The sequence below is a fragment of the Podarcis cretensis genome (assembly GCF_951804945.1).
Source record: "Podarcis cretensis genome assembly, chromosome: 17".
NCBI classification, from domain to species: Eukaryota; Metazoa; Chordata; class Lepidosauria; order Squamata; family Lacertidae; genus Podarcis; species Podarcis cretensis.
In genome coordinates this window covers 42925763-42938874 of record NC_137187.1, presented here as the reverse complement: position 1 = coordinate 42938874, position 13112 = coordinate 42925763, and the positions used below count along the sequence as shown (strand labels likewise).

Below are 13112 nucleotides of genomic sequence, written 5' to 3'. Positions count from 1 at the left end.
TGATTCTGGAGCGAGTTCGCATTTTTCATATAAAAAGGACTATTTTAATGAGATAAATGATGAAGTAGGATCTGAAATTGAGATTGCAGATGGCAACATTGTTAAAGCAAAAGGTGCAGGTTCCATGAGTCTGAAATGCAATATAAACAATGAATGCATTGAGAACACAATCTCTAGAGTTTTGTATGTTCCAGAGCTGAGCTGCAATTTAATCAGTGTGTCCACATTGGACAAGAAAGGTTTCCAGATCACATTTGGAAATGGAGAATGTAAAGTGACTAGAAATGGCAAAGTGTTTGCTCAAGCAAAGCTAATCAATGGTGTATATGAGCTTGATCTTTCAGAGAACCAGTCTGCAAAGGTGGCACATTCCAGCCAGAAGGATGAAGCAGATCTGGACCTGTGGCACAGAAGGCTTGGACATAGAGACACCAACGTCATTCTGGATCTACAGAAAAGAGATCTTGTAAGAGGTTTGCAGGTAAAGCAGAGCAACAAAGCTCCAGCAAAGTGCATAAGCTGTATTACTGAGAAGGCTGTAAAACCTTCATTTCCACGTTGTGCAGAACAAAGAAGCAACAAAGTGCTTGACATAGTGCACACTGACATATGTGGACCCATGAATGTTCCCTCACTGGGAAAGAATAGATACATTTTAATATTTCTGGATGACTTTTCAAGATTTTGTGTTGTATATTTCCTCAAAGAGAAGAGTGAGACAGTGGACAAGCTCCAGGAATACATTGCCATGGTCAAGAACAAATTCCAGAGAGCTCCAGCTGTGCTAATGAGCGACAATGGAGGTGAGTACTGCTCAAATGAAATGCAGGCTCTCCTGGCCAAGGAAGGAATTGCACACGTAACCACAATTCCTTACACTCCACAGCAGAATGCCATAGCTGAGAGAAAGTTTAGGTCCATTATGGACATGACAAGGTGCATGCTAAAGGATGCATGTTTGCCACAAAAGCTGTGGGCCGAAGGAGTGTACACGTCAGTCTATTTGCAGAATAGACTGCCAACTAAAGGTGCAGAGCGCACACCATTTGAACTTTGGCATGGGAAAGCTCCCAATCTGTCGCACATACGTGTGTTTGGAAGTCCGTGTTACTTCCACGTGCCCAAGGAACACAGACACAAGCTTGACTCCAGGGCAAAAGCAGGTATCCTTGTGGGATATGCCTCTGGAGGCAAAGGATACAGAATTATGGACTTACAAACTGGTAAGACAAATGCATACCATGCGGTTTATGTTGATGAATATGGAAAAGTAGACACTAAGAACACTGTTGTGGATTCTTCCGGTGAGTCAGAAAGGACTCAAGAGTTCGTATATTTCCCTTTTGAGACCCCACAAAGTACTAATCTGCCTTCGAGTGTTACAGTGCCCCCTACAGGCGACGCACCAGAAGACGCAGAGGACCAGAACCCTGGCGGCACCAGAGATGAAGATGAGGACTCAGATGGGGACATGCCTGCATTGGAGGAGGATGAGGAAGCTGATGAGGTCCCAGAACCAGAGGTCAGACGCTCGTCCAGAACCAACAGAGGTGTCCCACCATTACGGTTGTCCTACTTTGCAGGGTCGGGGTTTTCACAGGAACCTTCTACTTGGGAAGAGATACAGGAGATGCCAGCTGCAGAAGCCAGTCTCTGGAGGAAGGCCGCACAGGAGGAGATGGATGCACTGCATCAGAACAAGACCTGGACACTCACTGAGCTGCCTCCCGGTAAGAAGGCCATTGGCAGTAAATGGGTTTTCATGGTTAAGAAGGGGTCAGAAGGAGAAGTGCAGCGCTACAAAGCTAGACTTGTAGCACAGGGATTTTCACAGCGTTTTGGTGAAGACTATGATGAAGTTTTTGCACCAACCGTGAGGTACAGCAGCGTAAGAATGCTTTTAAGCATTGCAGCCTCCAAGAAAATGAGAGTGAAACACATAGACATTGCAACCGCTTTTCTACATGGGCAGATTTCTGAGGAAATTTATATGAAACAGCCTAAAGGTTTTGTGAAACCACATGAGGCACATCTAGTGTGCAAACTCGAGAAAGGGCTTTATGGACTTAAACAGGCTGCTAGAGCCTGGAACCAGAAGTTGCATAAAATGCTGACGCAACTTGGGTACAAGCAAGGCGACGCTGACAAGTGCTTGTACAGTAAGTCAAATAATGGACAATTCTCATATATCTTAGCATTTGTTGATGACCTGATTATTGCCACAGCAAGTGAGAAAGACTATACACAGATAGTAAAACACCTTAGCAAAGAGGTGGAGGTCAAGGAGCTAGGAGATGTCCAGTACTACCTCGGGATCCAGGTGGAAAGAGAAGAGGACGGCTCATTTCTTCTCAGCCAAAGACAGAAGATCCACGAGCTGATTGAGCACATGCAGATGCAAGACGCACATCCAGTTGCTACACCGATGGCTACTGACTTCCTGAAGAATCAGCAGGATTCGAAGCAGTTGCCAGACAACAATGACTACAGGTCGGCGATTGGTAAACTTTTGTATTTAGTTACCACATGTAGACCTGACTTAGCTAATGCTGTGGGGATTCTTAGCAGAAAAGTGAATTCTCCCACTGAGCATGATTGGGCAGGTGTAAAGAGGGTGGTGCGATATTTGAAGGGTACCATGAATTGTAAATTAAGGTTACCAGCCGTCAGAGACCCTAAGTTGGTTGGGTATACTGATGCGGATTGGGCTGGGGATAATGCTGATTATAAATCAACAAGTGGTCATGTTTTCATGTTTGGTGATGGACCTGTTTCATGGGGCAGTTATAAACAGAGCTGTGTAGCATTATCTTCCACAGAATCAGAATACGTTGCAGCAACAGAAGCCTGCAGAGAGATCGCCTGGCTTGATCAACTCATAAAGGACTTTGGGTTGGTGAGAAAAGGGCCTGTCAGCTTGCTAGAGGACAATCAAAGTTGCCTGAAGCTGACGCAGAGTGAGAAGTTCCTGGCCAGAACAAAACACATTGGGGTTAAATACCACTACATACGCCAGATGATCCAGGATGGACTTGTGGAACTATCCTACTGCAGCACCCAAGAGATGACTGCTGACATCCTGACGAAACCCCTACCAAGAGAGAGTTTCCAGAATCTACGTGTCAAGCTGGGACTCTGGGTGGTTGAATAAAAGTTGTTTATGTTTTGTGTATGTTGTATTGCCTGAGAAGGGGTATGTGGGATGTAAACACAGGAGCAGTCAATGACAACATTCCTAGAGTGTACATGTTAGAACATGGGGAGGGATGTCTGTCCAGCAAGCAGGTAAACTTCCTGGGGATGGACTTCCTCCACATGTGACCAGAGGTGGGTGTGGCCTCACCTGTGCAGGTAATGATAAAAGCACAGGGCAGGCAGCCACTCTCTCTCTTCTCTCTTGCCTCTTGCCTCTCTCTGCCATCTTCCTTCGATGAGGAACATCTAAGGATGCCCTCTTGGCTCTCAGCCAAGAGAGGACAGTACTATCTTCCTATAATATAGTTTCTAAGTGCATGTAACCTTTTTTAAGCCTGCCTACCTTCTGGGATCATATTGTGAACAGAACGTGAGTAAACTCTTTTATACTTTTATAAAGACTGTGTCGTGTCTTGCATTTTAAGAGGGAACAAAGGGGAAATTACCAGAGTAATTATTATAGAGGTTCTAGCGAACCTGTGCACACGTTACCGTTGCGAACTTAAAGGGGAATGTCTATAAACTCTGCTGATATTTTGGGAACTTGTTAGCACAAGTAGGATAAGGATATAATTAGTCAATATATCCTCTCCTGCACCCCAGAACATTCCCACAGCTCCTGCAACTTTATGAGTAAGGAGTTTGCAGCCGCACATCAGATACAGACCATCCCTTTAAAAAATCCCCTGCAGGTGACCACGATTGATGGGAGGGCGCTGTTGGGGGGAGAAGTAAACCAGCAGACTGTCCCCATGACAATGAGGGTGGCAAGACACACGGAACTGATAGCGTTTAATATAGCCACTTTGGGAGGAGCACCCATCATTTTGGGGATGAGCTGGCTAGCGCTGCATGATCCGCTTGTGGGATGGCATCAGAGAGTGGTTTCCTTTGGGTCAGCACATTGTATGGGACACTGCACAGAAAAAGGGGGCCAAGTAGGCACTCAGGCCACGTTAGCAAAGATAGAAGCAACGGATCAAGGTAGGGTACCACGACAATATGCAGATTTTGCCGACGTCTTCAGCGAAAGGGAAGCAGATAAACTACCCCCGCACAGACCCTTTGACTGCCAAATCAACTTACTCCCAGGAGCACAATTGCCAGTGGGCAAGGTGTATGCAATGTCTGACAGGGAGATGCAGGAGCTAAGGGAGTTTATTGACAAAAACCTCAAGCGTGGGTTCATCAGAGAGTCACGAGCGGTGGGGGGTAGCCCAGTGTTCTTTGTGGACAAAAAAAATTCGGACAAACCGAGATTAATTGTGGACTTCCGGGCCCTAAACGCAGTGTCCGAACCCGTGACTTTCCCTATGCCCAGAATCGATGACATTCTGACCCGGGTGAGAAAAGGGAAGATTTTTACCATGCTGGACCTGAGGGGGGCGTATAACCTGATACGTATGAGAAAGGGAGATGAGTGGAAAACCACTATGTTCACCCCCTTGGGAGCATTTGAGTACTGCGTTATGCCCTTCGGCCTCCAGGCGGGATCGGCAGTATTTCAATCATTCATGAATCACGTACTAGGACCATTGCTGTACAAGAACTGCGCTGCGTTCTTGGATGATGTACTGGTGTACTCAGAGGATGAAGAGCAGCATGTGCGAGATGTACGAGAGGTACTGAGGAAACTGCAAGAAAACCAGCTGTGGGTGAAACTGGAGAAGTGTCAGTTTCACACCAGGGAGGTGGAATTCCTAGGGTACCGGTTGTCGGACAAGGGGCTGGCCATGGATCCTAGCAAGGTGCAAGCGGTGCTGGAATGGAGGCCACCGAAAACTAAGAAAGATGTGCAGAGGTTTTTGGGGTTCGGAAACTTCTATCGGAAGTTCATCAAGAACTTCGCCCACTTAACAGCCCCCATCACGGATTGTCTCAGCAGTAAGAAGAAATTTGTCTGGACGGAAGAAGCGCAGCGAGCTTTCGAAAGTTTAAAGAGGGCGTTTGCTTCGGAAGAACAACTCTTACACGTGGATCTGCAGCAGCCGATGAGGGTGGAAACCGACGCGTCTGACAGAGCGGTGGGCGCCGTGCTCCTACAGCCAGGACCGAATACGTCAGAATGGAGACCGTGTGCCTTCTTCTCGAGGAAATTGAACAAATCTGAGAGGAATTATACAGTGTACGACAGAGAATTACTCGCCGTCCACGAAGCGTTCAAGAGATGGAGACACCTGTTGATTGGGGCGCAACACAAGGTTCAAGTGCGGACAGATCACAAAAATCTAGAATACTGGAGGACAGCCCGAGTATTGAACCAGAGACAAGTAAGATGGGCGCAAGAGTTCTCCAAGTTCAATTTTGAAATTCGCTACGTGCCAGGGGCTGAGAATGTCAGGGCGGACGCTCTCTCCAGAAAACCTGAGTACTTGGAGGGGGAAGGAGGGGCGGAAAAAAGACATATCATCTCGGAGGACCACTGGGTTTGTGGGGCGGCATTGGTGGGGCAAAGAGAACTGGTAGAGGGTATTGAGAACGATGGATATGCCCAAGAAAAACTTAGGGAACTCAGGGAGACAGGTGAGAACGCAGGGGGTTTTGAGGAAAAGAACGGAAAACTATATTACAAAGGGGCACTCTACATACCAGATGGGGAACTAAGAGGGCGGGTGCTCAAACAGTTGCATGACAGCCCCACGGCGGGGCACTTCGGGCAGCACAAGACCATGTGGTTGGTTACCAGGGAGTTTTGGTGGCCCAAGGTGCGGGAAGACGTGCGGGAGTATGTCAGGGGATGCGACAGGTGCCAAAAAGCAAAGGGAGAGAGGTTGGCGCCAGCAGGGTTATTAGAACCCTTACCCACCCCAGAAAGGCCATGGGAGATGGTATCCATAGACTTCATGACCGATCTACCGAGATCCAAAGGGAAAACCGCGGTCATGGTGGTGGTAGATCTACTAACTAAGATGTGCCACTTTATAGCTTGTTCACATGCAGTGACAGCGGAAGAAACCGCAAGGTTGTTTGTGAAGCACATTTTTAGGTTGCATGGCGCCCCCTTGAGGGTTTTGAGCGACAGAGGAAAACAATTTACTTCCAGGTTCTGGAGGAAACTAATGAGCATGTTGCATGTGGAGGTAAGTTTTTCCACCGCCAGGCACCCAGAAACAAATGGGCAAGCAGAAAGGGCAAACGGGGTTTTGCAACAATATCTGAGGTGTTATGTAAAGGACAGAGAAACTGATTGGGTAGACAGGTTACCTCTGGCAGAATTTGCCTACAACAACGCGGAGAACGTGTCCACAGGGATGAGTCCCTTTCTAGCCAATTATGGGTGTCATCCTCGGGCGTTTCCAGGAGAAGGAGGGGGGAGGTGGAGTGTACCTGCAGCGGAAAATTTTGTTGAAGAGATGGAAGCGATCCACCGTCAGCTCCAACTCAACTTAGAGAAAGCCAAAGAAGAATATAAGAAGCAAGCAGACAGAAATAGGAGGGAAGGCGAAACCATAAGGGTGGGTAACCGGGTGTGGCTATCCACCCAAGGACTGCCGTTCAAGGGAGGGTGTAAGAAATTGAGACCCAAACGGTTGGGACCCTTTGAGGTCATACAGCAGGTCAACCCAGTAGCATTCAAACTCCGATTGCCCAGTCACATGAAATTGCACCCAGTATTTCACAGGTCATTACTGTCGCCGTTCAGAGAGGGACGTGAGTGGGGGGAACATGAGAGGGAGGTCACCCGGACACCCGTCATAGAAGAGAGAGAACGCAACATGGATGTGGCAGGGATCATTGATTCCAGGTGGAAGGGAAATCAGGTGGAATACTTGGTAGAATGGGAGGGGGAGGAAGAGTCAGAAAACACATGGGTACCGGCAGAGGAAGTCAAAGACGAGATTTTAATAGAAACGTTTCATCGGCGTTTCCCAAGAAAACCACAACCAGTGGCAAGATTTAGGAGGGAACACTTCGGTACTACAGATGAGGAAGGGGAGTTTGAAGGGTTCCCAGAGTCGGGGGTGGAGGTGGAAACAGATTCCAACGAAGGAGAGGAAGATGGGGAAAGAGACGGAAGGCCGTGGTTAGAAGTGTTTGAATCCTCAGAGGATGAGGGGAGTTCCTTCCAGGGATTTCCGTCCTCGCTGCCAGTAAGAGAAGAGGCGGGAGGGGGTGAAGGGGGCCCTGGGGGGGAGGTGGATGTCAGGGAACTGCCATCGGAAGGACAGGTGGTGAGAAGGCTTCAGGAGAATAGGAGAGACACTTCTTCAGCAGAAGAGGGAACCAGTAGGGGGAGTGCGGGAGCTCCAAAGGAAAGGGAGTCGGAGGGGAGGCTCTGGGATACTTCCAGTGAGAACAGTGAGGAGGTATCAGGACACCCTTTAAGGACCCCCACCCCTCGCCGGAAACTGTCACGCAGGGAATCCAGGAGGCGCATGTCCGTGAAACAGCTTTTATGTTGGAAACGTTTCCGCAAACGCCCACTGTCAGATACTACCAGCGACTGACGGAGCCACCCCGAAGGGCTCCGCTCAAGGCAGGGCTTCACTACACTGAGTGAGCTCTGAGGGATCAAGCTTTAACGCACAAGCAGCTCATTATCCCACCACAGTACATGACCCCAGTCAAGCTTGCAAAGATATATCATTTGCCCAATAATAATTGCTGGAAGTGTAATGAGACTGAAGGTACTTTCTACCACCTTTGGTGGACCTGCCCGAGGATTAAAGCCTTTTGGGAAATGATCTATAATGAAATTAAGAAAGTCCTAAAGTGGACTTTTCCTAAGAAACCTGAGGCTTTTCTTCTGGGTATGGTAGGCCAATTGGTACCAAGGAAGGATAGGACGTTTTTTATGTATGCTACTACAGCAGCAAGAATTCTCCTCGCAAAGTATTGGAAGACACAAGAACTACCTACTCTGGAAGAATGGCAGACGAAGGTGATTGAATATATGGGACTGGCAGAAATGACCAGCAGAATTCGTGACCAGGGGAAAGAGACAGCGGAAGAAGACTGGAAGAAATTTAAGATATATCTTAAAAATTATTGCAAAATTGAGGAGTGTTAGATGTCAGGGAATAAGAAATAGAGAATTGCAGCTGTAACTAATAAGTCAGAGAAAAAGGAATGTAATGAAAGCGAATTAAATAATTAATCATTGGAGAATTGCTAAAAAAAAATGTTAAGAACAAGGATGCAGTAAAAGGGAGGTATGGGGAAGTCGGAGAAACAAGGGGTAAGAAAACAGGATTATGAAATTATACATGTTGTATATGTTTTTGTTTGTGTATGTGAATGTGTTGTTTGTTTTTATTTGTTTTTATTTGTGTTGGAAAACCAATAAAAATTATTTAAAAAAAATAAAAATAAAATAAAAGTGCTTTAAATGTATGGTCTGGACATGACTAGATCAACAAATGTAAATCTCAATTACTACAAAGAAAAGTCAGAAATCCATCCCTTTAAAGGTGTTTCCCAGCTTTTCTGGTACTAAGAGCAGATAAAGTTAACTGTTCCAGTTCCCAGCAACCCTTTATACACTTTGCTGTTATCATCTGCATGCTCCGTTCTCTACTTGGATGCTTAGTTCCTGGTTATTTCCTTCTAACCATTTGGTGTATAGATTCAAAATACCATTCTGCATTTGTTTCACAAGTGACAGAATCTCTTCCATTTTTGTTGCAAAGTCCCAGGGATCTGGAGAGAGAACAAAAGCAAACACAGAATTGTCTAGATGTTGCCATAACTCAGCATCCACCACATAAGGTCAGTCACAAAAGAAGATGTTAAGTCAGCCACGTGAAAACCCAGGGGCCACTGAGGCCTTCTGCAGCTTCCTTTGTAAATGTAAAGGGACCCCTGACAGTTAAGTCCAGTCGTGAATGACGCTCATCTCGCTTTACTAGCCGAGGGAGCCGGCGTTTGTCTGCAGACAGTTTTTCTGGGTCATGTGGCCAGCATGACTAAGCCACTTCTGGCAAACCAGAGCAGCGCACAGAAACACCATTTACTTTCCCGCCGGAGGGGTACCTATTTATCTACTTGCACTTGACGTGCTTTTGAACTGCTAGGTAGGCAGGAGCCGGGACCGAACAACGGGAGCTCACCCCGTCACGGGGATTCAAACTGCTGACCTTCTGATCGGCAAGCCCTAGGCTCTGTGGTTTAGACCACATCACCACCCACATCCCTTTAGCTTGCTTTTTATGGAACAGTTATTCTCTCATCCTCAATTCTACATCTGAAAAGGGAACAGCAGTGATCGTTTTTCACATGGTTATTAAGAGGAAAACAAGACTATACAGCATTTTGCACATGGAAAGGGTGATAGAAATTCTAATAACAAGTTTTCAAATTTACTAGAATGCCAAGATTCTCAGCAACTGAGCTCTTCAGACAGGCTTTCTTTCATAGCTAGATAAATGAATCGTTACTGCAGATATCCACTTGTTAGGGTTTTAGTCTTGGTTTTAAAATATTTGGTTTCGTGTTTTTAAATGTTTTAAATTATTTTATGTGCAAATCACCTTGAGACAGTAGTTTAGAAGGCAATGAATAAATCAATTGTAACAACAACAAATGTAGATGTGAAACACCTGCCAAGGTTAGACAGGTGGGATACGAGAGAACTGCCCAAACGGTGGAACTCCCTCCTGAGATTTGTTCACCTGTCATGTTATCTTCCAGATGTTAAGTGAAGTATATCCTTCTCACTTGGGCTTTTAAATATATTTAGGATTCCGCCAATCTTTACAGATTTTTTGATGGCTAATCTTTTGTTTTTCTGCTTTTATTATGTTGCTTATTTCATAAATAAATAATTTTGTTTTAAAAGGAGTATACATTATGGGTTAGGCAGCAATCCTGTACTCCCTCACTGAAAAGTAAGCCTCCCTAATTTAAAGAAAGCTACTTCTGCATCCATTGCACCACTAGAAGACAGGATGTATATTCCTTGGTAAGATATATATTCATAAGAGCTGTATTATCAACTCCATATTCTTCCAAGACTGTTTAGCTGCTATCTGTACAGATCTAGCTGCTGTGTCCTGCAGGTGGGAACATATAGCTGACAAGTTTATGTTTAGCTCGCAGGTTACAGTGGGTGGTATTCAACAAAGGCTTACTCTGAGTAGACTCACTGAAATTAATAATCATTACTTAGTTAGGTCAATTAATTTCAGTGAGTCTACTCAGAGTCAGCCTTTGCTGAAAACCACTCAGTCTATTTTCCTTGGAAACTGAAAAGGAAAGGTTGAACACTGTGCTGCTTCTCCCTTCAAAAAGCACCCCTATCCAAAGCTGTTTTTTCTTCACAAAAAATATGCTATTCATAGTTGAAGAGATACTTTTCCTTGGGCTGTGTAAAGATAATGAGAAAGTATGTTGCTGGTCTGTATTCCACCCTGTTTTGTTCTTATTCTTCTATATTTTTTTGTTATGCTTTCTTTCTTTTTTAAGTGTGCTGTTTGTTCTTCACATTTGAGGGGAACCTGCCCTTTATCCCTTAGCTGATGGCCTTTCTGGCCATGTTTTGCACCCATTTTTCTTGCTTTTAATACATAAAACATGTTTGGAAGACTCCACATAAAGTTTTATGAATGCAGAGCAAAATCTTAAGGATTCAGAGGGCAATTTCCCAGAGCTCAGGAGGGAAATGATGGTTGTTTATTTCCATGTGTTAACCAGCTTCTCATTGCCCAACACTAAGCCTAAGCTTTACCTTTCCCCCTTTTTCTTATTTAAGGAAAATTCACTTGTGGAGAGAAAAATATGAAGGTTTGATAGAGCTGCTGAGCTTTGTAAGGGAAATGTGACCATTTAGCTCTGGCATACCCAACATGGTTTTCAGCGCCTGCTAAAATCAATTCTGTTTCGACAGGCCTACGTGGATACTTAGAAAGCTGAGGTAATTTTAAACTGCTTTCGTATTTCAACTCTTGTATGTTTTAAAGTAGGGTTGTAAATTTATTCTGATTATATTGGCTTATCTTTTTGTAAACCGTTTTGAGGGTTTGTTTCTTTTTTTACAGTCAAGTGGTAAACAAACAAAGTGTCCCTGTGATCCTGGCAGCCTCCTCCGCCCCTCAGCCGGCTTGGTACCTGTCAAGGCCCTCTCCCCATTTTAATGTTTTTCAATGGAGGGGCTTTTGGGGTGGGGGCTGTTTTATGGAAGGGGTGGCCAGGCCAGTTATTCTTGAGCGCATTTTGGTCTTGCTGCCCATCCTTCCCTCCCTCCTGTTTCTTCTCACAGGTGACTCTGAGATCTCCTTGCCTTCCCTCTCCCCTCCATGTTCAAGCTAGCAAAGTATTTGGGAGTGCTGGGTTCTCCTTCACAGCCGCCTCTCTCACCTGGATCGTTTCCCTCCATCGCAGTTCCCTCGTTCCTCTTGCAGCAGCCGCTGCTTCCAGCCTGGTCTGGTGCTCCAGAACCTTGGACTTGGCCCGCCCTTTCTCAACTGCCCCTTTTGCTTCTCCCTGTTCTTCAGAAACAGCCAGCCTCAGGGATCCCACCCCAAAGGAAAGCAAACTTTTGGGTTCACAGCAACCATGACTCTGCAACCCCAGCAAGAACCAGGCCCAAATATACACTTCTCAAGAAATGGGCTTCAAACATGTGCATGACAAGGAGAGGAGGAACTGTGACTCTGGTCCCAGGTCTCCAGGGGTCTATTAAGCTCCTTCAATGTCACCTTCCCACACAGACCGGCTATTCTCAACTGCTCAGCTCATTCCTCAGGTGTATGAGAGCCCGCCAATGTGAAATACCGTGATCTGGCTGGCAGGATTTGAACAGGCCACCCTCCCATCCACCAACCTTTCTAAAGTGTACAGAATCAGTGAACAGGTGGCAAAAGGAAGGAGTTGGCCACCTGCAATTGTGCTAAAGACATCGTTGCCTCATTACACAGCTGAAGAAACCACCGTGAAACAGAGATCTGAGCAGGTCAGAGTCAACTATTTAAATGGTTGTTTATTTCTGGATCTTTCCTAATAGGTTTTATTGGATTTGCTGGTTTTGTAACTGGATTTGTAATGGCTTTTAGTCAAACACAATAAATGATTCATTGAAAAAGAACTATGGAACCAACCCTAACCCCTCTTACTAGGTGGAACCCCCGTTGAGTTCAGTCGGACTTGCTTCTGAAGAAACATAGCTGAAATTGTGCTGTAAGTTATTCTAGTTTACCTCTCTATCCCTACTCAAAGCCAGTTTGAATTTTAAAATGTATTGCACTGCTTCCAGAAGACACAGATGTCCAGACTTTAACAGGCCTCTAGGCAGACAGAGCTCTACATCTGAAGGGCAGCCACAAAAAAAAAAAACCCTCATTGTGCCCAGACCTGATTTGGAGCACAGGTGATGTATCTGAACTCAAAGGGGAATGCTTCTTAAAGGCTAAGGTGGAGCATTAGGCTGAAGATATGGCACAAACTGTTTACTATTATTTATGCCATTGTGGATAGCCACTGGCTCCTTGAACTGAGCTTGCCAAATAACAAGCTGACAGAGCAAACACTGGATCCCTAACAGCAACCTCTTTCCCATTTTAGAATAATAACAATTATAATTTATTATTTATACCCTGCCCATCTGGCTGGGTTTTCCCAACCACTCTGGGCTGCTCCCAACAGAATATTGGAAACACGATGAAACATCAAACATTAAAAACTTCCCTAAAGAGGGCTGCCTTCAGATGTCTTCTAAAAGTCAGCTGGTTGTTTATTTCCTTGACATCTGATGGGAGAGCATTCCACAGGGCGGGTGCCACCACCGAGGAGGCCCTCTGCCTGGTTCCTTGTAGCTTCACTTCTCGCAGTGAGGGAACCATCAGAAGGCCCTCAGAGATGGACCTCAAAGTCCAGGGTGGATGAGGGGAGTGGAGACGCTCTTTCGGGTATAATAATAATAGTAGTAGTAATAATAATTTTTAATTTATACCCCACCCTCCCCAGCCAAGGCCGGGCTTAGG

At 45.6% G+C, this 13112-nt stretch overlaps 2 protein-coding genes across 8 annotated transcripts in view; one reads left to right on the top strand and one right to left on the bottom strand.

Moving 5' to 3' along the window:
* The window catches only part of LOC307206180 (synaptonemal complex central element protein 1-like), a 42772-nt gene extending 31147 nt beyond the window's left edge, over window positions 1-11625 (bottom strand). For all 6 annotated transcript variants that reach the window (XM_079959017.1, XM_079959019.1, XM_079959020.1 and 3 more), the window contains exons 1-2: window positions 11491-11625; window positions 8773-8835 (exon numbers count right to left, since the gene is read on the bottom strand). In XM_079959017.1, coding sequence (XP_079815143.1) covers window positions 8773-8835; window positions 11491-11509 — 82 coding nt within the window. In that variant the 5' untranslated portion in view covers window positions 11510-11625. The remainder of the gene's footprint in view (window positions 1-8772; window positions 8836-11490) is intronic.
* Window positions 11626-11964: 339 nt separating this feature from the next.
* The window catches only part of PTPN18 (protein tyrosine phosphatase non-receptor type 18), a 105057-nt gene continuing 103909 nt past the window's right edge, over window positions 11965-13112 (top strand). The window contains exons 1-2 of one of the 2 annotated variants that reach the window (XM_079959006.1): window positions 11975-12085; window positions 12249-12309. The gene's annotated coding sequence lies outside the window, so the exon portion shown is untranslated. Of the gene's footprint in view, window positions 12086-12248; window positions 12310-13112 lie in introns of both variants that reach the window. The other variant, XM_079959005.1, reaches the window with a different exon arrangement.